The sequence below is a fragment of the Mesoplodon bidens genome, assembly GCF_964165515.1.
Source record: "Mesoplodon bidens genome assembly, chromosome: 3".
NCBI classification, from domain to species: domain Eukaryota; kingdom Metazoa; phylum Chordata; class Mammalia; order Artiodactyla; family Ziphiidae; genus Mesoplodon; species Mesoplodon bidens.
In genome coordinates, this window is record NC_138178.1 from 82,180,155 (window position 1) to 82,207,606 (window position 27,452).

At 42.3% G+C, this 27,452-nt stretch overlaps 1 protein-coding gene across 3 annotated transcripts in view; it reads right to left on the reverse strand.

The window, feature by feature from the left end:
- Positions 1-27,452, reverse strand: part of SV2B (synaptic vesicle glycoprotein 2B) — a gene marked incomplete at both ends in the record, with an annotated part of 76,191 nt that overhangs the window by 45,209 nt on the left and 3,530 nt on the right. For 2 of the 3 annotated variants that reach the window (XM_081227864.1, XM_081227865.1), the window contains 2 exons: positions 1,606-1,757; positions 2,083-2,263. The exons of the other annotated variant lie outside the window; for it this stretch is intronic. In XM_081227864.1, coding sequence (XP_081083990.1) covers positions 1,606-1,757; positions 2,083-2,263 — 333 coding nt within the window. The remainder of the gene's footprint in view (positions 1-1,605; positions 1,758-2,082; positions 2,264-27,452) is intronic. 3 annotated transcript variants of the gene reach the window in all.

Below are 27,452 nucleotides of genomic sequence, written 5' to 3' on the forward strand. Positions count from 1 at the left end.
CCACTATGGAGAACAGTATGGCAGTTCTTTAAAAAACTAAAAATAGAACTACCATATGACCCAGCAATCCCACTACTGGGCATATACCCTGAGAAAACCATAATTCAAAAGGACACATGTACCCCAATGTTCATTGCAGCACCATTTACAATAGCCAGGACATGGAAACAACCTAAATGTCCAACGACAGATGAATGGATAAAGAAGATGTGGTACATATATACAATGAAATATTACTCAGCCATAATAAAGGAAAGCGATTGGACCATTTGTAGAGATGTGGATGGACCTAGAGTCTGTCATACAGAGTGAAATAAGCCAGAAAGAGAAAAACAAATATCATATATTAACGCATATATGTGGAAGCTAGAAAAATGTTAGAGATGAAATTATTTGTAGGGTAGGGATTGAGACGTAGATGTAGAGAACAGACATGTGGACACAGAGGGGGAAGAGGAGGGTGGGACAAATTGGGAGATTAGGTTTGACATAAATACACTACCATGTGTAAAATAGATAGCTAGTGGGAACCTGCTGTATAGCACAGTGAGCTCAGCTCAGTGTTCTGTGACAACCTAGATGGGTGGGATAGGGAGGGTGGGAGGGAGGTCCAAGAGGGAGGGCATATAGGTATACATATAGGTGATTCACTTCGTTGTACAGCAGAAACTAACACAACATTGTAAAGCAATTTTACTCCAATAAATAAATAAATAAGAACAACTGGATCTCTTTTCTGTACATCTGAAACTAACACAACATTGTAAGTCAACTATACTTCAATAAATACACACACACCAAGGAAGGGAATGGGTAGAGAATTGTTGGTCAGTTTCAGGGGCAGTTTCTGTTCCTCCCTATGGTCTTCAGGATTCTGGATGATGGCAAAGCCTACACCCATGATCAGTGGTTCACCAAACGTAATTTTGAAGGGTAATGATAATATTACCCAGGATACTCAAAAGGTATAATCAAATTCAAAACTGCTGCCTTCTCCCTACTTTACTCTTAATCAAATCCAATAGTAAAAGTTAATGTTGCCAAGTCTCTGCCCAGAAAATCCAGTTTTTGCAATTATCCAAGATAATAAAATTGTCTCCGCTGAAACCAAGACCTTGTCTGTAAGGGCTGCTCCACGTTTGCAGCTGAAAGAGTGACAGCAGGCACTAAAATGGAAGGTATACGAGAGCACCACACTGAGGGGGAGGGGGCATCATGATCCAAGGTCAGGCCAAGGCCAAGTCATCAATTTGGCCAAGTCACCAACTTTTTGGCTTCTGTTACATCTATAAAATGGGGTTACTGAGCCTAACTTGCTGTGAGGAGGAGGGGTGGAGGAGATGAAGGTTGAAGTCCTTTCAAAAAAAAGGAAGGAAAGGAGAGAAGGAGGGAGGAAGTGAGGGTGGGTAGACTGTATTATTTCCAGAAAGACGTGTACTGAAATTAGCCATGTGTCTCCAGTGTTGGAATTTCTTTAGAAAGATCAAGGTCATACACAGGAACTGTGAGTGAGTGTGGGAATAAGGCTGAGGACGGGGAATGTTGTTCGGATGCAGATGTCATAGTAACAAGGGCCCCTGGGTTCTTTTAAGCCAGTGCACTCACCATAGTGTGGAATGATGCTCCAGGCCATGGCAGACGCATAGATGCCTCCAGTCATCCAGAAGATGCCTAACCAACTGAGATGCTCTCCTCGTTTCTCCCGGGACAAGAATTCAGAAAAATAGGCAAAAACAATGGGCAGTGCACCCCCAATACTGCAGAGAGAAAATGCCAGAAAGTAAGAACCAAGTCAGACACTAAAAATGGTCATAGCAGGAACCAAATTGCCTTGTCCCACCCTTAGGCTCAGTGGTGAAATAACCCAGTGAATTCAAAAGACTGGCCAAGGCAGTGTTGGATTATTTTGACCTTATGACTGACTTTACAATCTAACCCCTTTCTAAGGTTCAACTTTAACACAGTATCTTGGAAGTCAAACAAAAACTCAGTTCAAAGTTTTCTGGAGGTACCACTCAGAGTCAGGGTATCAGGATGGATGGGGTTGGGGGGGGTCCAGCTTGAACCTCTGTAATTACGCACCCTATGCCTGAGATGAGTCTGCAGAAGAGGAAGGCTCCATATCCCTGTACGAAGGAAGAGAGGGAGGCGAAGGAGGCGTTGACGGCCAGGGACATGCTGAGGACTCGCTTCCTCCCCAGCTTATCAGCCAGGCCCCCCAGGATGAAGGCTCCCCCCATCATTCCTAGGTAGACTATCACCCCTGTGAGGAGGAGAAAGAAAGAGAGAGGAGAGGGTGGAGAGAGAATACAAGAGATTAGAGACCATGCAACATTTTAGAAAATCTGATGCCCATTTTAATGCATCCTAGAAATTCTGTGTCACAGACATAAAAGGTGGAATGTGACAGATGTTGGTGGCCAATTAGAAATGTTGGACAAATGTGACTTCTTAGGAATGGTATTAAAAAAATAATAATCTCACCAGGTTTACATATATGTATACATACTAAAATAGATCAACCATAGCTGAGTTTGATGTATCTTTTTTCAGATGCATAATCTGCAGATGAGGGAAATTTTGTCATTTTATTTTTAAGCAAAAAAAGTGTTGGTGGGCTTCTTGGTGGCACAGTGGTTGAGAATCTGCCTGCCAATGCAGGGGACACGGGTTCGAGCCCTGGTCTGGGAAGATCCCACATGCCGTGGAGCAACTAAGCCCGTGTGCCACAACTACTGAGCCTGCACATCTGGAGCTTGTGCTCCGCAACAAGAGAGGCCACAACAGTGAGAGGCCCACGCACTGCGATGAAGAGTGGCCCCTGGTCACCGCAACTAGAGAAAGTCCTCACACAGAAACGAAGACCCAACACAACCATAAATAAATAAATAAATAAATTAATTAATTAATTAATTAAAGTTTTTTTTTTAAAAGTGTTGGTGCTACAGAAGTCCTTGTGGGGTTATGTTTAGAGAAATTTTCCAGGGAAAATTGTGGCCAAGCAGGTATGGGGAACAATGGGAAGGAAAAACATGGTGCGAGTGAAAACAGCAATTCCCAACAAGACAGCTTATTTTGTTAAACACCCAAGAAGGACCTTTTCCAAGCCTCAGCCAATGTTCAGATTTCTTAGGGGAATGTGGAAGAGACCTTTCTTCAACACATGTAACTACTATGTGCCTTGTAACAGAATCAGTTACTTTATGATATCATTTAAATACATTGTTGTACACACATTTATGGAATTCTAATGAAGCCAGCAAGCACCCTCATAGAGGTGGCAAATCTCCAGAAGCACATGGATAATTCTTTCCTACTAAATGTTGAGTACTTACTAATTATCAACGACTGCGCTAGTACATCGTTTACTAAAGCCAAGAAAAAATGTTTGGAGGATGTCTTTCATGTGGTGGAAATACTGAATACGAATTAGGAAAGTGTTCTTTTGCTAAGCCTTGACTGTAAATCAAACGAAGAACATCATTTGTCTTTCACAGAAAGGAAGCTTCTCCTGACCTGCGGATGCTTTATTTATGCAGATGTGTGCTGGGAAGGGCCCACATAAAGCAAAGAGCTTCATTAGCTGCTTAATCAACTGGAAGGTAGGTCCCCAAAAGGAGCAATTCAACGATGCTCTGCTTTATCTTCCCAGTGGCAGATTTCCTTCTTTTATTATTTTTATTCCATGAGATGAAAAGAACTTTGGTGCTGTCAATGGTTTTCACTAACTAGGATTCCCTTCCCTCATGTGAGTTGTAACTTTTCACCTCTACATCCCTCAAAGTCATGAAATATATTATTTCCTTTTTCTTTTCCATATATGTCACTTCATGAAATACGCCTGAGTCTATAAGCATTCATTAAATACCTCTTATTAGGTAAGTGCTATTTTTGTTAATGGGGATACAGCAGGGTACAAACACATGAAAATCCCTGCCTTCATGGCACTTACATTCTAGTTGGGGAAAAGAGATTATAAATGAGTGAGGAAAATATACAGTAAGTGGGTTGCTGATAAGTGTTATAGAGAAAAATAACACAGAGGCAGGGAAAAGGAGAGTCAGGGCGGGAGGTGACAGTTCTAAATAAGATGGTTCAGGAAGCCCTCAGGGAAACGGAACATTTGGGCAAAGATCTGCAGAGAGTCAAACATGGGGATGTCTAGGGGAAATTGCTGGACCTGTGCTCCTGGACCCAAGGTTTCTCTCCATTACAATTTTACCAGTTTCTCAGCCCATAGCTCGGAAAATGTAGTGAGCAACGTCCCACTACATTAGGTCACTGACACTTGTGTTTGAGAAAATGAGTCAAGATTGCAAACCCAACTCAGGCCTGGGTCATGCTGTACTGTAATAATGTCTGGGTTAGTCTTGCTGCTAGACTGTGAGTTTATCTGCCTGATCCAGCCCTGACTGGCCAAGGGCTTTCAGCATCTGGTTCCCAGCAGACTTAATCTTGCCCGGTTCTTAGCCATCGGGTGTTAAGTGGGATTGCCTTACTCACTGATGAGGGAGTCTTAAAACCATCTTCTGTTGCCATGACCTATCTCCAGCAAGAATGAATCCGGTCAGGTGCTTGGGTGAGCCTCAGGCTGTAGCTTCCCTATTATTCTCACCAAGTAGTACTAGTCTGCAAGACTGGCTTTGTATTTGGTCCCCATGCTAGTTTCCTACCAGCACCTGATGCCCCAACCAATTGGAAAAGTCCCAAACCCTGTGTGTGTCCACCCAGGCTTTCCCCAGGAAAGAACTGGGTTCTACTTCCTCAGACTTAGACAACCCACCTAACACCGTGACCACAGCCAAGAGCCCCACATCTGAGATACCCTGCCCTTCCTCCCCACTCCCAGTTAGACCCCTGGGAGCTCACCACCAGTCCAGTTCACACTGGAGTTTCACACCATTCCTTATACTTGGTAATTCAGACTTCTAGACCAGAGCAGAGAGGGAACTTTTTTCCCCAGTTAGGTCTGTTAGGCTTCCAACTTTTTTTGGCCTCAGTTTAGTGCAATTCCCTGCCAAGAATTTCCAACATCCCATTCAGCCAACAGAAAACTTGTGTTTCTCTCATGATACTTGGTCAGTAAACTTTGGAATAAAAAAAAAAAAAAACATATTGAAAGGGAAGAAGGAAGAAGGGGGGAAAGGGAGGGAGGAGGGAAGTCCCACCCAAATTGCAGCTCCATGAGCAAAACAGATGCTATGGTTGCTTTAAGCCACTGAGTTATACAGCAATAAATAATGGGACAGTAAGTGCCAAACAAACTTTGTTATTTCTTGCACTTTATTATCCTTATTTTATACAGGAGGAAACTGATCCACAGAGAGATAAAGTAGCTCCCCAGTGTCAACAACTGATGGAAATATCAAGATTTGGGACCAGTACTTCTGATCTCAGAGTCCCTGCTTCAACTACTATATTTCACTGCTCTTTATGGATAAGCACTGGTCAGACTTTGTAGCTCTGCATCAGTTCATTCTTTCTTCATTGGCTCGTCCCCAGGATGGCTTGCTCAGTGGGGCATGGTTCTTTCCATTCAAGGAGATAAACCACAAAATCTGTGATTATCTCCTGGTGAGAAACAGTGTTCCAATAAAGGTATATGTCAGGTATTTTAAAAATCACAGAGGGGGAGCACAGCCTGGATACACCTCACGCAACATGGGAAGGCTTCCAAGAGAAAGACATTGAGCTGTTGTTGAAGGACACATAGAAGTCAGTCAGGTCTCCATCTTGGTGACGGGGGTGTATCGCAGGCAGCAGCAGACAGCACGTGCAAAGACAGGGAGGCTGAAAGAACAACTGTTGTGTTTGGGCAACTACCTGTAAGTAGTTCAGTGTGAGTAGAACACAGTACTCGTGGGACAGCTGGTGAGGGATTGGGGCTGGAGGTTAGGACAGAGGCCAGATCATAAATGGCTCAGAGGGTGTGTGTGCATGTATGTATGTGTGTGTGTGTGAGAGAGAGGGAGCACATGCATGCATATGTATGAGTGCGTGCACATGTGGTGTTTGCATGCCTATATGTGGGCCTACAAATTGGGGGGAAGGGAAGATAAGAATCAGAGGAATGGTCAGGACATTTGCTAAGAACCAATCTGTACACCCCATACCCTGGTCCCACCCCAGAGAAAAACACTAGCATCCAATAAATGTTCTATTTTTTTCTTACTTCAATAAAGCTATCTTCAGCACTTCTCGAATTTCACTATGTACAAAAATCAATCATGGAGGTATCTTTTTAAAATCAGATTCTGATTCTCCAGTTTGGTAGGTCTGAGTTGGGGCCTGAGAGTCCGTATTTCTAACAAGACTTGTGCTGCTGGTCCACAGACCATACTCTGAGTGGCAAGAGGCTAGAGCACACCCAGCTTCAGGACAAGACAGGGAGGGGAAGTGGTAAGAATCCTGACTTTGGAACCCAAAGATCTCATTCACTGGTTGTGTAATTTGGGAGAAAATCCTCTACCCTGTAAGGGCCTGACCTTCACATCTGTAAACTGATTATTGAGATAGCTAATCTCCAAGCTGCCTTCCCATTTGTTTGTTTCTAAAACGTATAAATCATGAAGGATGAAATTCTGTGGATTTCTCAGGAAGAAGATTGTCAGACTAAAAAAACAAACCCAGACACAGATGCTTGATTAAACTTTTGTGATAGTCACACAAGACATGTTTATGGATCAGATGCGGCCCTAAGTGGCTTCTGGGCCACCAGTTTGCAATCTCAGCAGTGAACATTGTGCCAGTTATTGAGCTGTTATCTCTCAGCTCCAAAGCCATCCTTCTAGCCCCTACTTTGTCCACAAACTAATACAAGTACTTTGCAGGCTGCTCCCTGCTAGGCCCTGCCAGTAGGGGGCACTAGAGGGAGGCTTCAAGGAGGGGACCTCTGCTTTTCGCTCCTGTCCTTTCACCTGTGCAACACTTTTTCTCTCTGGCCGCAGCAATTCCCTTCCACAGCAGCAGCAGCTGAATGCAAAAAGCAGAACCAGACACATCCCGCCTCTCCTCCCCTCCCCTTCCAGAGCAGCACCAGCCAGGGCCCTCTCTCTAGAGATCTGAGCTAGCTCCATAGGGCCCCCTTTCCCTGAGCGTCTAAGTTATCATAATTCCAACTTATTCCCCCAGGTCCTAAGGGTGGCAGTTGCTCCTTGCCTTCACTACCTCAGTATACTTTTGACAAACATTTCACTTACCCAGTTAATAATTTTTTACATTAAATTCTGTTTCAATAATTGCCATGATTTCTGTCTCCTGACTACACCCTGACTGATCCAGACACATAAGCAAATGGATGAATCTTAGAGATTAGACACTGAGTTCAATCCCTTAGCTGTACTGGATGAGGAGACTGAATACCAGAGAAGGTCAGAAACCCTCTCAGAAGCTCTCTGCTGGCCTGGGGTCTGCTGGCACTACACTCTGGTCTCCTAGCTCCAGGCCAGGTGCTTTTGCTACCAAACCTCACTGTCCAAGGCAAAGGAAGAACTAGCAAGAACAAGAAGGGCTTCTCAAAATGCTGTCGTAGGGGGATCAGAATATGTGGCCTCCAAATGTGCCACTTTGATATAAGGATTATTTTGAGCTGAAGACAGTTGAGAAAGAGCAGACTCCCAAATAAAGCTCTGCCCTCCCTCACATTTGCCTAAAAGCAGGCTTAGACTCTAAATCACCAGAGACTCTTATCAACATAGAAGCAGCACAAAGAGGAATCTACATAACAAACCTCACTAAAGCAACTCTATATTAGTTTGCCCCACAGATTGATTTGCCTTCCCCCAGTTTGCCACTCTAGGAAGCCTAAAACCCTATTTGTTTGTCTTGTCACTTCTCTACAAATGTATTGTTCTTTGTGAAGATGCTATCTAAGCCCAGATTCTAACCATCCCTAGAGTTACTCACAAGTATATGCACTGTGCATGGCAATAAAGTCTGTTTGTTTTTCTCTTGTTCATCTATCATTTGTCAGTTTAATTCACAGGGTCCCCAGCCACCAAACCTAGGAGGATAGAGGGAAAAAGTTTTTCCTCCCCTGTACTGTTTTGGGACGCCATGAAAAGGAAGAGTGGAAGAAAGATGAGCCTATCCAAGGAGAAGAGAAATAGATAATTAACAATGCCTCTGAAATGGCTGTGCTATTAAACTCGTTCAAAATCTGTCTTTCACAGCAGAACTTAAGACTATAAATTTGGAAAATTAGAGTGCACTGGAGTCATCAAAAATTACTTTAGCATGAAGCTGATAAGGGGCTAGTTAGAAAGCTAGGAAGTCTACCCTCCTTCAATGCTATTCAACAAGCTCAGTGGCCTCTTGAGGCAATGTCCCCCCTAATAACACCGAGGTTTTTGAGGTAATTAAAAACCATGATTTAGAGTCTAAGCCTGCTTTTAGGCAAATGTTGGGTAGGGCAGAGAGCTTTTTTTTTTTTTTTAAGGCTGCTCTTTCTCAACTGTCTTCAGCTCAAAATAATCCTTATATCAAAGTGGCACATATGGAGGCCACATATTCTGACCCCCTATGACGGCATTTTGAAAAGCTCTTCTTGTTCTATCTAGTTCCTCTTTTGCCTTGGACAGTGAAGTTTGGTAGCAAAAGCACTCTGCTACTTGCAGAGCAGGGGGCATGGAGGTGAAAGGAGGGGGATGTGGTGGGGTGAGAAGGGCTTTCAACTGGTGGTAACACCGCAAATAAAATGGAAAAGAGGGAGGAACCCACACTGATAGGTGCCCATAAAAGGAAGAGCCCAGTCTTGAGACACAAGACTTGAGCTGGTCATGGTCATAGTCCTGGCTCCATGGGTTACCAGCAGCGTGACCATGGGCTCCCCACTCAGCTTCTCTGATCATTGCTCCTTCTTTGTAAAATTCAGATACTAGTGATCATCTTGCAGAGTTGTTAGGATTATGTAGGACATTGGGTTGAAAGTACGTAGCAGGATGCCTGGCTCGAAAGTAAATACATAACTAATCAAAGTTGCTACTGCTGTTATGAGCAATGCAGCTTAGAATGGGCTGGTACCTGAGAAAGCCACAGGATTGGAAAAATGACAATAAGTTGGTGGTATTTTAAAATCAAATCAACCATATATTAGAATTTGAGAAAAGGGGATCAAGACAAGCATAAGAAACTTATTTATAGGAGTATTCCCTTTAAATGTACCTCCCTCTATCCTTACCTGAAAAGGAAGCCAACTTCCAACAAAAAGCTTTTTTGGACTAAAATTTTTTCAAGTTTCTTCTAACAAGACTTTGGGGGGGGGGTACTTTTTCCCCCTAACTCTTCTGTTTCTTAAGTTCCCAGATTAAATGTCATCTCCTGAGAGAGGCACCCCTGATGTCCCAAACTAGGACTCAACAAACTTTTTCTGTAAAGGGCCAGAGAATAAATATTTTACTTGCAAATAATTTACCCTGCAGAAGTCTTGTGGTCTCTATGACATATTCTTCTTCTTTTTTTCTTTATAATCCTTTAAAAATGTAAAACAAAAATACGGTAAGTCCCCTCCATACAAACAAGTTCCATTCCAAAAGCGTGTTTGTAAGTCCAATTTGTTCATAAGTCCAACTAAGTTAGCCTAGGTACCCAGCTAACACAATCAGCTATAAAGTACTGTACTGTAATAGGTTTATAGTAATACTTTTCACACAAATAATTCATAAAAAACAAACACAAAAATAAAGAAAACATTTTTAATCTTATAGTACAGTACCTTGAAAAGTACAGTAGTACAGTACAACAGTTGGCATCCAGGGGCTGGCATCGAGTGAACTGGCAAGAAGAGTTGCTGACTGGAGGAGGGGGAGGAGGTGGGAGATGGTAGAGCTGAAGGATCATCAGCAACAGGAGACGGAGGGCAAGCTGCAACTTCACACACGTTCGAACTTGAACGTACGTATGTGGGGGACTTACTGTAGGCCACAGACCTGTAGACCATAGTTTGCTGACTCCTGTCCTGTTCCAAATGAAATTCTGTCATCTCTGCTGGCCTTTCGGCACCATGCTACCATTCCTTCATATAACATATGTCTATTTGCTGTTATGTATTTATTGGCTCAACGTTTGTCAGATGCCTTTGACTGCCATGTCCCAGAGGAGGGGGAGGAGGGGACCTGTCAGTTCTGTCCGAGTGGAGTTCCCACTGTGTCTCTAGCACCCAGCACAGAGAATGACACCTTGTAAGCACTCCATTAATATTTTTTCAAGAAATAAACAAAGTAGGGCTTCCCTGGTGGCGCGGTGGTTGAAAGTCCGCCTGCCGATGCAGGGGACACGGGTTCGTGCCCCAGTCCGGGAAGATCCCACATGCTGTGGAGCGGCTGGGCCCGTGAGCCATGGCCGCTGAGCCTGCGCGTCTGGAGCCTGTGCTCCGCAACGGGAGAGGCCACAGCAGTGAGAGGCCCGCGTACCGCAAAAAAAAAAAGAAAGAAAGAAAGAAACAAAATAATATTAAAATAATTCACACCCACTGTAGAAAACTCTGAAAAATACATTAAAAATGTATAAAAGGTAAAGTCAAAACTATCATACCACCACTCAAAGACAGCTGTTATTAGCGTACTTAATTCTTTGTATTTGTATTTGTACACATACAATTACATGGTGGAGACCATTCTGTCTTGGAAGTTCCATAACCTATTTTTTCCACTTGATAAGTAACTCAGCAAAGAACATCTTTGTGCATATGTCCTTGTCTGCGTTGCTAGTTATTTGCTCAGAATTGATTCCTAGAAATGAAATCATGAGGTCAAAGGGCTTCTTGAGACGCAGCACTGAATTTCCTTCCAGAGAGCTGGTATGTAACACAAACCCCTTGCCATCTCTAGAGATGCTCTTCACACAGACAGAATATACCTGCAGCACCAGGGGCAGCACGTTGAGGAGATAAACAATCAGAATGTGCTGGCTTATATGTGATGGGAAAGAAGAGGCTCCTGCAGGATAATCTTCTTTATTTATCAATTAACCAAGGACAAAGAAAGCATTTCTCACATTTTTTTCACTTGAATACATAGAAATTAAATGCATTAATATCCTAGGAAACTTCTGAGCTCCCTTTTTCTGCAGCCACTCCAGTATTTATTTGACTGCATGCATATGCCTTGCAAGAATAAAAATCAGCATCTCCAGATGGAACCATTTCTATTCCACTTCTTTATTATTCATCCAAATATACTTTCTTGAAGGGTAATGTTCTCTTGGACTAGGGTCTGGGAGTCACAGATCTATAAAGTTTACCACTTTATCACGTGGTAAACGTCATAAAGGTTGAACACATAAGTGAACCCCTGGGAGAAGTCTCACTTTGGTACTAAGTCATGGAAGAACATCAGGGTATCTATCTGCATACCCCTATGAAATCAGATGCCTTGGGTAGTTTGGCCAAGTGCTTTGTTTATATAACATCTGGATGCTAGGAAACTTCTGGGATAAGTAAATACTTTCTTTTGGGTCTAAAGTGTTTAGCACAGAAAAGGTTTGGTTTTAACAGTTTGTCTAGTGGAAACCAACGTGGCAATCACTGTATTGGACACTTCTAGTACTTTATGTGTCCGATAAACTCAAGTGAATGAATCTTTGGAAGTAGGTTAACTTTCCCAGTCTACTGAAAGTTGGAACTCTCCAAAAGGTCACATAAGATATTTGGAAACAAGTGTGGAGAAGAGAAAGGAAGGGACAAAGGAATTAGCATCTTTTAAGACCCTACCATGTGCTAGATACTATGCTAGGTGATATACAGAATAATTTCAATTTGTCATTCCAACCCTGTGAGGGAAGTATTAATGTTTTCATTTAATAGATGAGGTTAGGAGCTTTCCTCTCTGACCACAATTATTGAAATAGCTGAGTAAATTGTTCTAATATCTGATAGAAGAAATCCAGGTTTACAGTGGGTGATTCATCAATGCCCCAAATTATGGAGTAGCTCATGAGAAAAGGTGCACTAATACTATTCAAGGACGCCAGGGTTGGAGGTATTTGTCACTCTGCCTGAGGATGCAATACATTCACTCATGCTTGGTCCTTCAGCTCGAGAGAAGCCACAACGCTATGGAAGAGCAGAATCATCCCTCCTGGAAGGTCTAGGTTCGGCATGTGGCCAATAGATCCAGAGGTAGGGGTCTGCAGAGGGATTGGGAAATCTGAGAGACAGAGCCACTTGCTTCAGCAACATAGTGTAAGGATAGGGTCTTAAACCAGGAAGAGGTTCTTTCTCCAGCAATACTTAAAGGAAATTAAAGACCCTGCAAGGCAGCCCAGAGACTTTATCAACCCAGGTGATGCATAACCAAGCTCAAGCCACAAGGCAATATTCTGAGCCAAGCAGTGAGCCTGTAAGTATACCCAGATCCCAGATCTCTAGCCATGTCTTTGGTGAGTAGAAGATAGGCCTACTGTCATTGTGGAAGCAACTGTAACAGAAAACTTTCAGGACACTAGTGAGGTTTCTGCCCTGGGCTAGCCCTGGGGCAAAGGGGTATCTGGCATGTCCCTTAATCTCCTCTCAGGATATTGTTCTCACAACATCCTCAAGGAATATTTCTTAGTGCCTCTTCTTGATAAGAAGAGGCACTAAGAAATATTCCTTGAGGATGTTGTGAGAACCCTGAAATTGCCTTGTCCACATACCACCACACTAGAGCCATCTTAGAAAAGCAGAGATTGCCTTTTGGTACCTCTCAGTGCAGGTAAGAAGAGGTGTCACCTGGACTAAAACCAGTAGAGGTGTGACATCTCTGATAGCTCTCCTGGACACCGTGGGCATCTCAGATATGACCATTACCCAGTGAGCCTCGGCAATCCCTCAACCATTCCACTAAAGCCCAAGTTGAGACTGCCATTGTGGTCATTTCTAGAGGATGGAACCATGTATCTAATGACATCTAGGACCAGTCCAGGAGAATCACAGTAGTGCTAATTAATTGCAGAGTATGGCTCAGAGTTAATAGCTGAGACAGGAGTAGTTGACATAAAATAAAAAATGGAAACCAAAACCTTTACAAGGAAATTTGCTCAGCCCCATTCTCTATGTATCAGCGAGTGTGGGAAAGGGGCATAGAGATTAAATAAGTCCAGCCCAGTCCTCTGCTTTCAAAAACACTCACAATATAACAGAAATAAATAGGTGGAAACAAGTGAAGTGGTAGAGCAGGGCAGGGGCCAGAGAAAGGCCACAGCAAGAACTCTGGCAAGCTGATGACTAGAAAGAGGGTGGGGGCCAAGCTTTGCTATCTTAGAATAAGCAGATGGTTGGGGGTGGTAAAGGAATGGTTGGATGGGGACAGCAGGACTGAGCATCACACAGGGATCAGAAGGTGATGAGGCTGGTTATTGGCAGAGGTCAAACTCACGACCTTACAAAACTTGGATGTCTTTTGGTACAATGACTCTGAACAGGCTACCTTGTCTTCAAAGAACATTATCTTCTATATTAGCATAGAGTTGATTTAAAGCCAGACTGGAAAAGATCTGTCTTTCTCCCTGGGACACCTAGACATCTGGCTCTGACTCATGGCTAAGATAAGGGCAATGAGATTTGTGATGTGCTGTTTGAAGTCTGAAACTCCCCTGGTGATCCCTAGAGCCAATCTGTTTACTCATGGCTTTCAGTATCATAACTGGTTAGTCAACCTGGCTCTACCACACAATCAGAGGGACAAGAAAATCCCTCTGGGAACTTCTGCCTTGAGGTCTCCTAAAGTGAAGATTTCTTGCACAGATCTTGGTGGTTTTATCTGGAGACAAGCCCATATGAGAATAAGAAGGACCTTGGGGACTGTGCCTGGATGTCTTTTGAATGTCCAGTTCTTGCCTACACTCTCTTTCTCTCTTTCTCCCTTTAAATAAGAGCCTATGTGACCATACTCAGAGGAGTCTTGTGAGTCCTCTCAAATATCCAAACTGATGAAATCTTTTCACCTCTTAGCCCAAGGATTTCAAAATCAGATGCCTACACGGGCCAAGCAGTAAATGCAAATGAGTGAACTTGAGCAGGCATACTTAATGGGGAATGGTAGGAATGGGGGAATAGGGGCCCATCTAAAGGGAGCAGCCATACTTAACTTCAGCCAGTTGTTGTGTTATCGAATATACACTCTATTCCTAGAGTTTCAAAAAGAGCCTGAAATCTGATTTCTAAATAAAATTCCTTGCTTTTTAAAACACTCTACTAACCAAACAATTATTTTCATCCATTGTTTGCAAACCCTATGTGACAGAGATCGGCAGAGGTTTTAATATTAGTATGTTAGGAAAGTGAGTATTCACACTTTTGTTGAAATAAAATGTATCTCGTGGGTCAGATCTCTTAATTTTTTTATTCCTATGACAATTACTCTTAACTTTCTCTTTACCTTTGTATCAGGTATTGAATAACCCCTGGATAGTGATGTTCTATGCTCTTTCCTGTCTGTCTTCACATTGCTTGTTTCCCTATCTGGCATGCTCTTTGTTCAGATCTTTGCATGGCTGGCTCCTTCCAAAGCTTCCATGACTACCCGTCCACACCATCCACAGTGGTCTCTCCCTCTGACAGGTGGAATCACAAAGCCTAGTTAGAAGGCCATTATATCCCAAGTGAGTGACATTGACAGCTTGGAGTGGAGTGATTGGTGGCAGTGGAAATGGTAAGAAGTGGCTGGATTCTGGTTGTATTTTAAAGGTAGAGTCAAGAGAATAGATGGTATATAAAGCACAGATTGCATCAGCTCTCCAAAGAAGTGAGTGGCAATAGAGAGGAGTTTCCTCGGCTGAGTACTGAAATGTTCCAATGTTTAAGGGTCAGGAAGATGAAGAGAAACCAGCAATGGAGAATGAGAAGGAGTGGCCAGTGGAACAACAGGGAAACTGGAGGCAGGGGTAGCCTAGACATCCAATAAAGAAAGTGTTTCAAGGAGGCGAGAGGGCTGAACTCTTACAGTTGCTGCTGACAGGTCCAGAATGTGGAGGACTGAGATTGGACCACTCGATTGACCAAGTTGGGCTCACTAGTGATCTAGACAAGAACAGTTTTCTGAAGTGTTGGGGACTAAATTCTGCTCAAAGTCGAGCAAAAATGGGAAGTGAGGACTTGGATTTAGTGAGTTTTACTGAAAACAGAAGAGATGTGTGTGAAGTCAGGATTAGAGAAACTGTATCATGTTTGTGTGCTGATGGGAATGACTTGAAATAGACAGAAAAATAGATGAGGGAGAGGAAGGTGAGAATTATGAAAGTGGTACCCTGGGGAAGTGAGAGTGGATGAGAATCTAGCCTGAGAGTAGACAGGTGAGCCTCACAGCTCCTCCACAGCAACAGGAATAAGATGTAAGCCCAGGGGCAGTTAGGAACATAAGTGTGGAGGTAGGCACTGTGGGAGTTCTTTTCTGGTTGCTTCTGTTTTCTCAGTGAAAGAGGAACTGAGTTCATTATGCTGAGGGTAAAGATGGGGAGGAGGCGCTGGGAACTGGAAAACAGAGGATGAGGCACGAAATTGTCATCAAGGAGAGTGGGAAAGTGAATAATTCAGGGAAATGAAGGATGATGGCTGGCAGCACAAGGGCGCCCTTGAGGTTATTGACAATAAATTTAAAGTGAGACCAGGGGACGACATTGTGTGTATCTCACCAGCCGTGTTCAGCTACAGGGTACAGGGACAGAGTGATGATGAGTGAGGTGTAACCAGAGCTGAGGGACACAACAAAAAAGAGAGGCACAAGGAAGTTGATGGCGGTTATGATTCTGGCTCACGGAATTTAAGTTCAGTGAAGAATGGGATGAGGACAAGAGCGTGGTAAGTGACAGACCAAAAGGCTGTAGGTCTCATGAGGTTGTACAACTGTGGGAGCTGGAGGACTGGATAGAGTGAGCTAGAAAGACAGAAGAAGGGGTACTTGACATTGGGATTGTGGAGGGGTTGGAGTAATCAATAACAATAAGACCTAGGGTAAGACCAGGACAGTAGGTGATTAGGAGGGGGGATATCATTGCAGAAGACTTTAAGGAAAGAAACTAGGATATTAGAAAGCGCTTACTGAAATCACCAAGAATTATAATGGAAATAGTGACAGTAAACCTGGCACTAAATTCCTCAAGGAATGAGGAGGCATGACACAGGGGGCCAGTAGATGACTGCAACAAGGATGCATGCTACGTGATACCCTCTGAGGACAGGAGATGCAAATGAGGAATGTTTTAAGGAGGAGGAAGGGAGAATGGTCTGGAAATGTCATGGGGGGGCCAGGAGGAGCAATGGTACAGGGGTGTGGAATATGAAAAAGGAAACAGCCACCCACTAAGACTGCAGGGCTAAGTAACATCCTCAGAGGAGAATACATTTCAGTTGTAGCAAAAAGGCAAATGACAAAAAAAGCAAAAGCCACTAAGACTGCAGGGCTAAGTAACATCCTCAGAGGAGAATACATTTCAGTTGTAGCAAAAAGGCAAATGACATTAAGGGAAGAGGTGGGAGATGAGATAGGGGAAAAAAAGGATGCACAGTGCCATAGGGGGATGAAAGTCTGGGTGATAATGAACATCCTGGGAGACGTGGACCTCTCATGGTGACCAACACATACAGTGACAAAGGGTGTAATCATGCTCCCGAAGGTCTCAAAACCAATTTTGGTAGCACGGTTGGTAGTATTAGGGGGAAAAGAAGTATTGAAGGACGTACCTAGAGCACCCTGAGTTCTGGATCACCCCCTGCTCTTGCCAATGGAAGAATGGAGTTTAGGAAGGTGTGGGGGGGATCATCTCATTTATTTTCTGTTTCCCTTAAAATGTTAGCTCCATGAGGGAAGCACTTGTATGTCATTCATCAATGAGCCACTCAATAAATAATTGATTCCTTAAAGAGTTATTCAATAAGATAAAATATATATATATATATATATATATATATACAAAGCAAGATCATATCTATTGGGTCCTTATTGGGCACTTTGATGAGCCCTTGATGTACACTATCTTATTACTCCTCACAATAGTTCTGTGAGGTAGGTACTAATAATATCTTAATCTTATAGATAATGAAACCAAAGTTCAGGGAGGCTAAGTGATTTGTCTATGATGGTAGAGGTAGTTAGTGATAGAGCCAAAATATTAAGTCAGACTGCCCACCTTTAAAGTGTTTACACATATGGTAGACTCTGTTGGTCACATTCCCAACAGAACTTTTTCCCTCTTCTTCCTTGTTAAAGGAAGCGTGGTTTTGTTAATATTAAAATGTGTTCAGAGAAATACACACACACACACACACACACACACACACACAACCCTAGGGGATGAAGCATAGTTAATTTAAGATGGTCCTCTGAATCCAACTCTTAATTCAGGGAGAGCAATAAGACATACAGGGATGTCTGTCAAAGGCTACTAGGCAATGTTTTTGTGCAATAAAAGAGAGAACATTGCAGAAGAGGCACTTTCTTGCCACCATCGCTCTCACTTCCTGTTTGGAAAGCCATCATGGGAGGATGTAGAGCATAGAGCTATGGTGGTCAGCTTACGACCATGACGGAAAGGCCAGAAGAATGTCCTTGCCTAATGTCCTGACATCAGTAAGCCATTGACCCAACCCTGGAACCATCTACTTTAAGAATTCTTGATAAGTAAAGAATAAACATCTTCACGATTCAAAGTCATTGTTACCGGCAGTTGAATACATCCTAGACACATATCGCCTCCTAAAAAAGAAAACATACAGATGAAAGATCATCTGATTGATTTACATAGTCATTCCTTAAGAGCAAAAGGCAAGACAACTCTGTGTAGAGGAAAGACCTCTGTGCCAGTTGTCGGGGGTCCAGGTCCTGCTCTCAGAGCTTGTGACCTTGAAGAACTCGCTTCCTCCTTGGGGCTCAGTTTCCTCCAGTAAGAAATGAAAGGCATGTTAGGAGTTCTCCTTTATCCCTTTCACTTCTAATATTAGATGATTCTATAATGTTGTAAGTAATGGCTTACGCCTTATAATCTGTTGTCACATCTCCTTCGAAGGATAAGACTTTCCTTTCTAGGACCCAAGGAGAGGTGAGGCAGAGAGGCCAAGGAAAGAATGCGACTTCTTTAGGCTATTTGCTGCACATCCCCAGTGGAGGCTGATATATGCCTCCGAGTCAGCAAAATCTCCGGTGTTGAAACAGATGATGCTGACTCTGCACATTTGAGCAGCCTGGGCCCGTCCGAATGCAGAAAAGGGTGTTCACATTCGATCTGTTCAGTGGACCCCAGGGGGCATGTCAAAGGCTATTACATTTCCAAGACCATCTATCTGACTCTCCCTTCCCTCCTCCCTGCCCTGCTAATATCTGAGACTTCTCTGGAAACGAAACCAATCCTTTCCGAAGAAAAAACCAACTCATCTGGGCTTGTGCTGCATAAGAGTTATAAATACAGAGAGATTTTATACCTGCGGGCCTGCAAAGGGCCATGATAGCTGTATAGTCATGAACTCCACATTGGACAAGAGTGTTCCATTGTCTGATGTGGTTCCTGGCAGAAGGAGGGTGGGGAAGTCCTTTGTGCCTCTGCTGCTCTGGTCTAAAAAGGTGATGGAGCATTCCTTGGGACCCTTTTCATGGGCAGATGGCAGTGTCGCTCTTCAGCAATATGACAGCCTATTCTGGGCTCACAATCTATGCCTCAGATCACTGCAAGTCCCTGGTGAAATCGGCACCTGGCCTTTCTGGTCCAACTGGCTGGGATGTGGACTACATCATGCTCTCACCTACAGAGATAAGCTATAACTGACTCTAGCACTCTGATGGAGGCCCAGTGCCTACTTGGCAACTGTATGGTATCAGAGTCATGCATTTTGCGTAAAGGTTACTCAAGGTTACGTATGCAACGGTCACCTAAAGACATCTTCCATAGATGGGACGGCAAGGTAAAGGAGAAGCAGTAGACTTTGCAGGCAGACATAACTGGCTTCAACTCCTAGAGCCATCACTAACTAGTTTTGACAAGTTACATTAACCTCTTAGAGACTAAGTTTTCTCATTTGTAAAACAGTGAAAATAATGCTTCCCTTGCAGGTTGTTATAAGGATCAGAAATGTCATATATAAAATGCTTAGTATAAAAGAGTTTATCAAACTAATTTTTGGTGGTGGTAGTAATATAACTATTATAATTTGCTTTTAACTTAAAAGAAAGGTAACAGAGGTTGTACCAGTCCTGGGAAATAATGGACCCTTAAGCATTAGTTCTTTGCTTTTTATGAAGAAATCCGTACATGAAAAAATAAACCTTCCAACCTCATTACTATAAAGTAACCCACAGTGAACACGAGTGGCAATGAGTGACAATGCAGGACAAGAAAACTACCTTAGGAACCATATGCATCACTTACAGTCTTCGAGCAGCATTTCCTTCATCCTGTAAACTTGGGATTACCACTCTGACCACCTCACAGTTTCATTTAAAGGTCAAATGTGAGTATCTCTGAAAATCACTGATAATCTCTTGGATATCAAAATCCATTGATAATCTTGTTGGCAAATGTAAACAAGATTTTTGGGTACAACCCCATTTTCTTTACACTGGTCAAGGTGTATGCAAATATCCCATCCATCACCACAAACTCAAGAAGGAAGCTGTCTGGAGAGAATTCCTAGGTAGCACAATAAAAAAACCCTGACAACTCAGTAGCTCCTAATGACCCTGAGTCTCTGTGTAAACTACCTAGTTTTCTAGTCTGGCTGCACAACAGAATCACCAGGCGGCTGTGAAAAACTGCCTATACCATACCTCAATCATAGAGTCTCTGACAGCATTATTCTACAGCAAAGCCTGTTTTTGTTTTGTTTTGTTTTAAATATTTATTTATTTATTTATTTATTTATTTGGCTGAGCTGGGTCTTAGTTGTGGCATGTGGGATCTTTGTTTCCTCGTGCAGGATCTTCATTGCAGCATGCGGGATCTTTAGTTGCAGCATTCGGCTCTAGTTCCCTGACCAGGGATTGAACCCGGGCCCCCTGCATTGGGAGTAAGGAGTCTTAACCACTGGACCATCAGGGAAGTCCCAGGGCCTGTTTTTTTTTTTTTTAACAGCTCCTCAGGTGACTCAAATGGGCAGATAGAGGGGAGAACCCCTCACCTGGAGCAGTGGTTCTCAACTGGAGGTGATTTTGTCCTTCCAGGGGATATTTTGCAATATCTGGAGACATGCCCAACCCTGCAACTTCCCCTCCATTCCCAGTAAATATAACAGTTTACTTAAGGATTTCTCCCATTCATTCCTGCTGTATTCTCCATAGTCTGAAGATTATATTTTCAAATATGTGGATTTACAGCCCTATGAGCTTTTTCTAATTCACTAAAGTTTTCCATGGTGGGGACAAATATAGGGGAATCCATATAAATAAGTAACTAGCACATTTTTATTCCCCAAATTAATAAATCATTAGTTACCAAACATCTTTTATTTAGGTCTCAAGGAGTGTGCTTAGAACTATGGAGAAAAACAACAACAAAAACAAAAAACCTTCAAGTCTTTGAAGGTCTCATGGCCAAAGACGTTCTGCAAGCAGTGTAGACAGAATGTAGAGACATCTTTGCTACAATGAAAGTTCAAACAAGTTAGAAGCTGAACATCATCAGGTTGTTGGATCAGAAGATCCAACAGATGGATCAGATGGATCAGAAGAGCAGAGTGAGTATTAACTGAGGACATACTGTGTGCAGACCCTGAGCTGGATAGTTAGAACGGTGATCTCATTCAATTCTCCCAACAGACCTGAGAGCTAAGTACTCCTCTCCCCCTCCCCTCCCCCTCCCCTTCCTCCTCCTCCATCCCCCTCTTTTTCCAGACAATGCTATTTAGTCCATGTAAAACTAAAACCTACACACATGGAGCTCCAAATAGCTTAGATTCTATCTTGATGAAAATAAGAGTAAAAATCCAGGATCCATAAGTTTGAACAAGTGGTTAATAGTTAGTTTTTGACACAAATGTTTTCAGACTGAGGTAGGCTCTATCCTTTGATATAGGACTAAGTTGAAAGGCACAAAAAAACAAAACAGCTGTAGACAAGTGGGAAAAGTGCCTCACTCAAAGCTAAATCCGTACTTAACATGTAGCCCGCATCATAAAACTGAGGGTTTTGTTTCAAGAAGGTCTCCTTGCGAGATTTTTCTTAACCCCAATGGTTAATTGTGAAATAACTTTTAATCTTGAAATTACGATGCTGGTTTTCTGGTTGGTTGGTTAGCTGGTGGGTTGGTTGGTTCTATAGGAAATTGTTTTTCTTCCTTTATGTTTGTTACAGAAAATTGAATTTACTCATCAGCTTTGTCATAGTCAACCCTCTGACTATGAATTCACTGATCTTATTACAATAAACACAACCAGCTGTGTAAAAATGTCAATCTCTTGAAATTAGGAAGGGTTGTCTTCTTTGCATAAGTCATCAGTTTTCTTTCTTGCATATATTAAATAAGAAAAAAATGGTGCTTATAGCAGAAATATTTTGAAGCTGTATATAAAAAATCTCAATTTTTCAAAACACTCAAACAGCTTCTATTGTTTCCTCTATGTACTAGTCCAGGAATTGCATATTTCTCCCTTGGACTACTCCAGTAAATCTGTCATATCTCCTACCTTAGTCTCTCTCCCTGACAATCCATTCTTCATCAATGTGGGGATTTTGCCAGTTGCTAAATATGTCTACTCCAGGTAAGCACTCCAGAACTGGGGAAATAACCACAGGGTGGATTTGGGGACCTACCAGGCCCTCTGTGAGATGGGCCTGAGCCAAAACTCCATTCATCACCTGACCTCCATTAGTCCCTAATCTGACTTATAGAACACAGTGATGTTTTGAATCTCCTGGAATTAGTGCCAGTCCAGATCCAGTGTCTGGTAATCCTCAAAAGGTCTGATTATTTCCTTTTCTCCAATGTACAGGCATGCTGGTAAAAAGCCAAAGGTCCCTTGGGGAAGACTGGAAGAAAGATGAACCAGTATAAATTTTTGGCAGCGGCCTGGGATCCTTCCTCAAGGGGACCCAGCCTCCCCTTTGCTCACGGATTTTGGGTCTATAAACTGGCTCAAATCCGGGAATCAATTGAGGGGCATTGACTGTTTTTATGAGACAGGTTAGACTTTCGTTCACTTGACCTGGAATTTTTCTGCTCATTCAGATCAAATAAAAATTTAGTAGACTTCCTATGTATTTCACTTCTGGGAATACCGCAGTCTCTTAGAGTCAGGTACTGCTTTGACTCTGCTGTCCATTACAGTACTCACGCCCACCTTGACTTTGGTGGTTAAGCACTGTCACTTGGCCCCTGCCACCCAGGGTCCAATTACTCTGCATTTAGGTTTCTCACTTCAGTGACTGAAGTCCCCACTGCGAGGTCTGGCTTACATTTAAGAGTGATCACAGAGCTCTTCAAGGATGCTGGGGGTCCCCTTACAAATTTATTTCTCATAATCATGGTGAAAGGTGTGTCCTATGGACCCTCCCAAGGCGGGTGAGTAGGTTTTAAATGACAAATTCACCCTAACATTCCAATCTCCCTAAGCCTTTGAATCTCTTCCTTTACATTAAACCAAGGCAGGTCTGGCATTCAAGTTCATTTACTGTGGGCCAACTTTTGGTCCATGTTTTAGCCAACCAACCAACCAAACTAGTAGAGCCCTTTCTAACTCCCCAAGGCTTCAACATTAAATGCAGAAATCTCTGTTTATCGGGTCCATATCAATTAATGTGGCCCAATCCAAATTTATGTTCCTTCCACCATTACCCCACACCCCTAATATCCATTCCCACACATATTCCCTGAACTTCTGTGTAAATTAGAAAAACCAAGTAGTTCTTTTGCAGTGTAGCAGAACTCCTCATGGGTCACATTTTGACCCTCACTTTTAGGGACCTGCAGGGACTTGAGTTTAGTTATAAGTCCAGAAGAAAAGAGGAGTGGGGGTCCTGAGGAGAATCAACAATGTCTTGCAAGGTAGGTGCCTTAAGGGGAGGCCATTACAGCTTCCTCATCAACACAGGGTTAATCCCCTCAAGACGAGTGGAGGGGCTGCTTCTACTGGCAAAGAAGACTGATCAAAATTTAGGAGTTCAATGTCCCCAGATGCATCAGGGTCTTCCCACACATCCCCATGCCAACTTCCAGGATCCTATTTCTTCCCTATCAATGCCTTTACTTTAACAGTGGACATGCTGTGAGGCTGGGAGTTCAACCTGCACTGTAATTCAGCCAGTCAGAGGATGAGAATCTGGGTTTGGTTGTCAGCAATCTCAGGAGATAAAGGTGTCCTTCAGGGCAGACATAGAAGATTTTGGGTCATTTGTGCAGTGCTTGTGCTGGGAATTCGAGTCCTCAGTTCATTCATTTCTTTTCCCACTTTGTCAATGATATTAGGAGCAACCAGCCAATCTCATACTCGTTACTTTGACAGCAGTTAGTTTGACAAAAATGCTCACCTAGATCCTTGCCTCTTGTAAGTATTTGAATAGGAGTATCCAATGATGATATTTTGTGTATCCCTATTGCCACATCATGCTGTGAACAGGAAGTGCTCTCTTTACTATGGGAAATAGAGTAAATAGTGTCTTTAAATCTAACCAGATTACAGAACTGATTCCAGAAGCTCCAGAACCAATTCAGTAAACTCATCCTTAAGATTCTGTTCCTCTAGAACCACTCCCAGTACCAAAATCATGGGAGCAGAGTCATCATCCTAAACCACCTTGTCACTCCCTTCCTCAAAGCCATTTAATAGCTCCCCATTTAATAGCTCTTGCATCGCCTGTGGAATCAAGTCCATGCTCCTAAATATGGCAATCAGTGTAGACTCTATTAAGGAAGGCCTTGGCTTTCTTTCATTCTATTCTGAAGAATCCCATGATCTAAAAAATATAAATAAGGACAACTGATATAATCAAACACAAAAAGATTATATGAAAATTCCTAGTGGTGGATTTCACCATCATGAGTGTTTGTTTCCATGAGGCTAAGTAAGTATTTATTGAGCACATATTTTGTGCCAGGCTCTGGGGTACAGGTGGTCCCTCCTTTCAGGAACTGACACTCTGAATTCAGGGCTAAAGAAAAAGTGGCTCATAAATCAAGTGCTCTGCCCTGATGTTCACTTCGAACTTGCATACAAAACAAAGGATAATCTTTCATGACAGCAGAGTAATACATCCATCTCCGAGCTGCTATGGAAATTCAACACGCAATTTATTCTAATGAATCCACTCCATCTGACATTGCTCCATGTCCTCCCTTAGCTCATAATGACACCAAGTCCTAGGGGTCCCCTGATACGTTCTAAATCACTATCTGAAGTGTAGGACTCCCTGAGCCTTCCCACTGCAGATAGCAAGAAAACTAACAGCCAATAAAATACCCACCGAGCAACTAGACCCTTCCAGGAAATCAAAATTCTGAAGGCAAAAGTGGAACTCTTACCTAAAAATGAGGCTCTCTTTCTTTTGATCAGCATGAAGGTAGGAATCACCCACAGTTGCAGCCTAAGGGGTATTTTTACAATTACAAGAAAACTTTGGTGGCAATTTACCAAATGCAGGCAGAGAAGGATGCTGTTGGTTTGTTCCATGTGTCATCAATACTAAGTGGTATCCTAGCTATAAGGAAACAATGATTAGAGATGCCAACAATTTGATGTCACTTGAAAAAGCAAATGTCATGCCAGACAGTCTTAAACTTCCTATCTTTTAAGTCATTTTAAATGATTTTTTCTACATATAGCTAGAAAATACATAAATAATATTGATACCTGAAGGGGATTAAAAAGAAATATATTGATAGATTCATTCACCAACCACCTAAAATCATGGAAGACTTTGAGATGAAGAATTCAGATCAGCACAAGGTCACACAACCACTAAACAGCAGAGCAGATATAAAAACAAGCCACTTAACTCTACAACCTGCCAACCTCAAGTTCTATCCCTTACACTGTCTCTGTTTTCTTCATATTTGAATAAAAGGGATAACACTGAATATTGCATTGCATAGTGCTGTTTGGTATTTTATATTTCTTGTATGAACTATATTTTCACCATCAGAATAAAACACACTGAGTGCTGGGACCTGCCTGTCTTGCATTGCCATACAGGGAATACAGGCATGAGGAAATGTCCAGCAATTCTTTTAAAAATAAGAATAAAGAGTCTAATTAACAAATGAATGCATTCTTTTTGTCTTAAAGGGGACCAACCACTTTATAAGAAGCAGGGCTGACCCTTCACTGCTAGCAACATTTTCACAGGACTTTTTCTTCCCCAACTGAGACAGTTCTAGACAAGTGACTCACTAAAACACAACCCTTCAAGGAAGCAAACTTTCATCTTTCTAAAACCTCAGCAAAGTGGCACAGCGGCACCCAGATATTTTTGTTGACTGGCCTGGGGATGCTTCTTTTATTTTCTGAATGGTTCATCCATTTCCAGGGAGAAAATAACAAAATAGTCTATAATTTGAGGCCCGAATTTGGGGGTAGGAAGAGTTCTCCTTCTGAATTCTTTACCTGGAACATCAACTAGGAGTCAAGTCCAGAGGCATATCACTTTGTTTCCTTTTTTTTTTTTTTTTTTTTTTTGCTGAGCTGCAGGTCTTGAGGGATCTCAGTTCCCCCACAAGGGATTGAAACCAGGCCACGGCAGTGAAAGCACCAAGTCTTAACCAAACTACCAAGGAACTCCCCCAGTTTCTTTTTAAAATAAAAGAGAGTTAAGAGAATGAGAAGACAGGTCACAGACTGGTATAAAATGTTTGCAAAAGACACATCTGATAAAGGGCTGTTATCCAAAACCTACAAAGAACTCTAAAACTCAACAATAAGAAAACAAAAAACCTTCTTGAAAAATGGGTCAAAGACCTTGATAAACACTTCACCAAAGAAGGTATACAGATGGCAAATAAATAAATGGAAAGATGCTCCACACCATATGTCATCAGAGTAATGCAAATTAAAACGACGGGATATCACTTCACACCTATCAGAATGACCAAATCCAGAACACTGAAGACACCAAACACTGGCGAGGATATGGAGCAACAGGAACTCTCATACACTGCTGGTGGGAATGCAAAATGGTGCAGCCACTTTAGGAGACTTTGGCAGTTTCTTACAAAACCAAACTTTTTCTTACCATGCAATCCAGCAATCACACTCTTTGATACTTTCCCAAAGGAACTGAAAACTATGTCCATAAAAAAACCTGCGCGTGGCCATTTATAGCAGTTTTATTCATAGTTGTCAAAACTTGGAAGCAACCAAGATGTCCTTCAGTAGGTGATGGGACAAATAATCTGTGGTACATCCAGACAATGGAATATTATTCAACTCTAAAAAGACATGAGCTATTAATCCATGAAAAGACATGGAGGAAACTTAAATGCACATTACTAAGCAAAAGAAAGCAATTTGAAAAGGCTACATACTATATGAGTCCAATTATATGAAATTCTGGAAAAGACAAAATCTTATGGAGACAGTTAAAAAAAAAAAATCAGTTGTTTCCAGGGGTTGGGGAAGGGGGGAGAGATGAACAGGCAGAGCACAAAGAATTTTAGGGCAGTGAAAATTCTCTGTATGATACTGTAATGATGGCTATATGTCATTACACATTTGTCTGGCCCATTGAATGTGTAACACCAAGATTGAACCCTAAAGTAAAAATAAACTATGGACTTTGGGTGATTATGATGTGTCAATGTAGGTTCATCAACTGTAACAATGTACATCTGCTAGAGGATGTTGATAATAGGAAGAGATGATGTATGTGTGTGGGGAAGGGGCATAAAGAAAATCTCTGTACCTTCCTCTCAATTTGTCTGTGAACCTAAAACTGCTCAAAAAAATACTGTCTTAAAAAAAAAAACAAAACAGCTAGGAAGGGGAAAGAAAGAACTGGGTTAGCACTTGAACAGAAAAGGCCTTTTCACCAGCCAAGACAGGGAAGCTTGACCTTAAAAGCCTATTATAAATAACTTTGGGTTAAAGAAATATGCAATGTCACCTGAGAAAATCTAGTCCAGAATTTGGATGAGTCATCATTATCAAGCAATCAACTTAGTAATAATAACAACCTCAACAATAATAACTAAAATGAGTACCTATTATGGGCAGGCACTGTTTCAGGCAAGTTAAATGCATTAAATCCATTTAGTCCTCAAAAACCCTATGAGGCAAGATACCATTAGTATCTCCATTTTGCAGAGAAGGAAACCAAGGTACAGAGAAGCTAAGTAATTCCCAAAGTCACCCTCCTAAGAATTGGCAGAGCAAGGGCTCATACCCAGGCCACCTGGCTGCAGGGTCCAGGCTGCTCCATTGTCTCACTGCAACTATAATTCACTGTAAATGCTGAAGGGAGACTGTCATAATACAAAGTAACAAGAGCAAACTGTAGTTTAGGGGCATGGAGCGCTGATTGCTTTACCAGCTTTATCTCACTGAATCTTCACAACAGATGCATCATTAC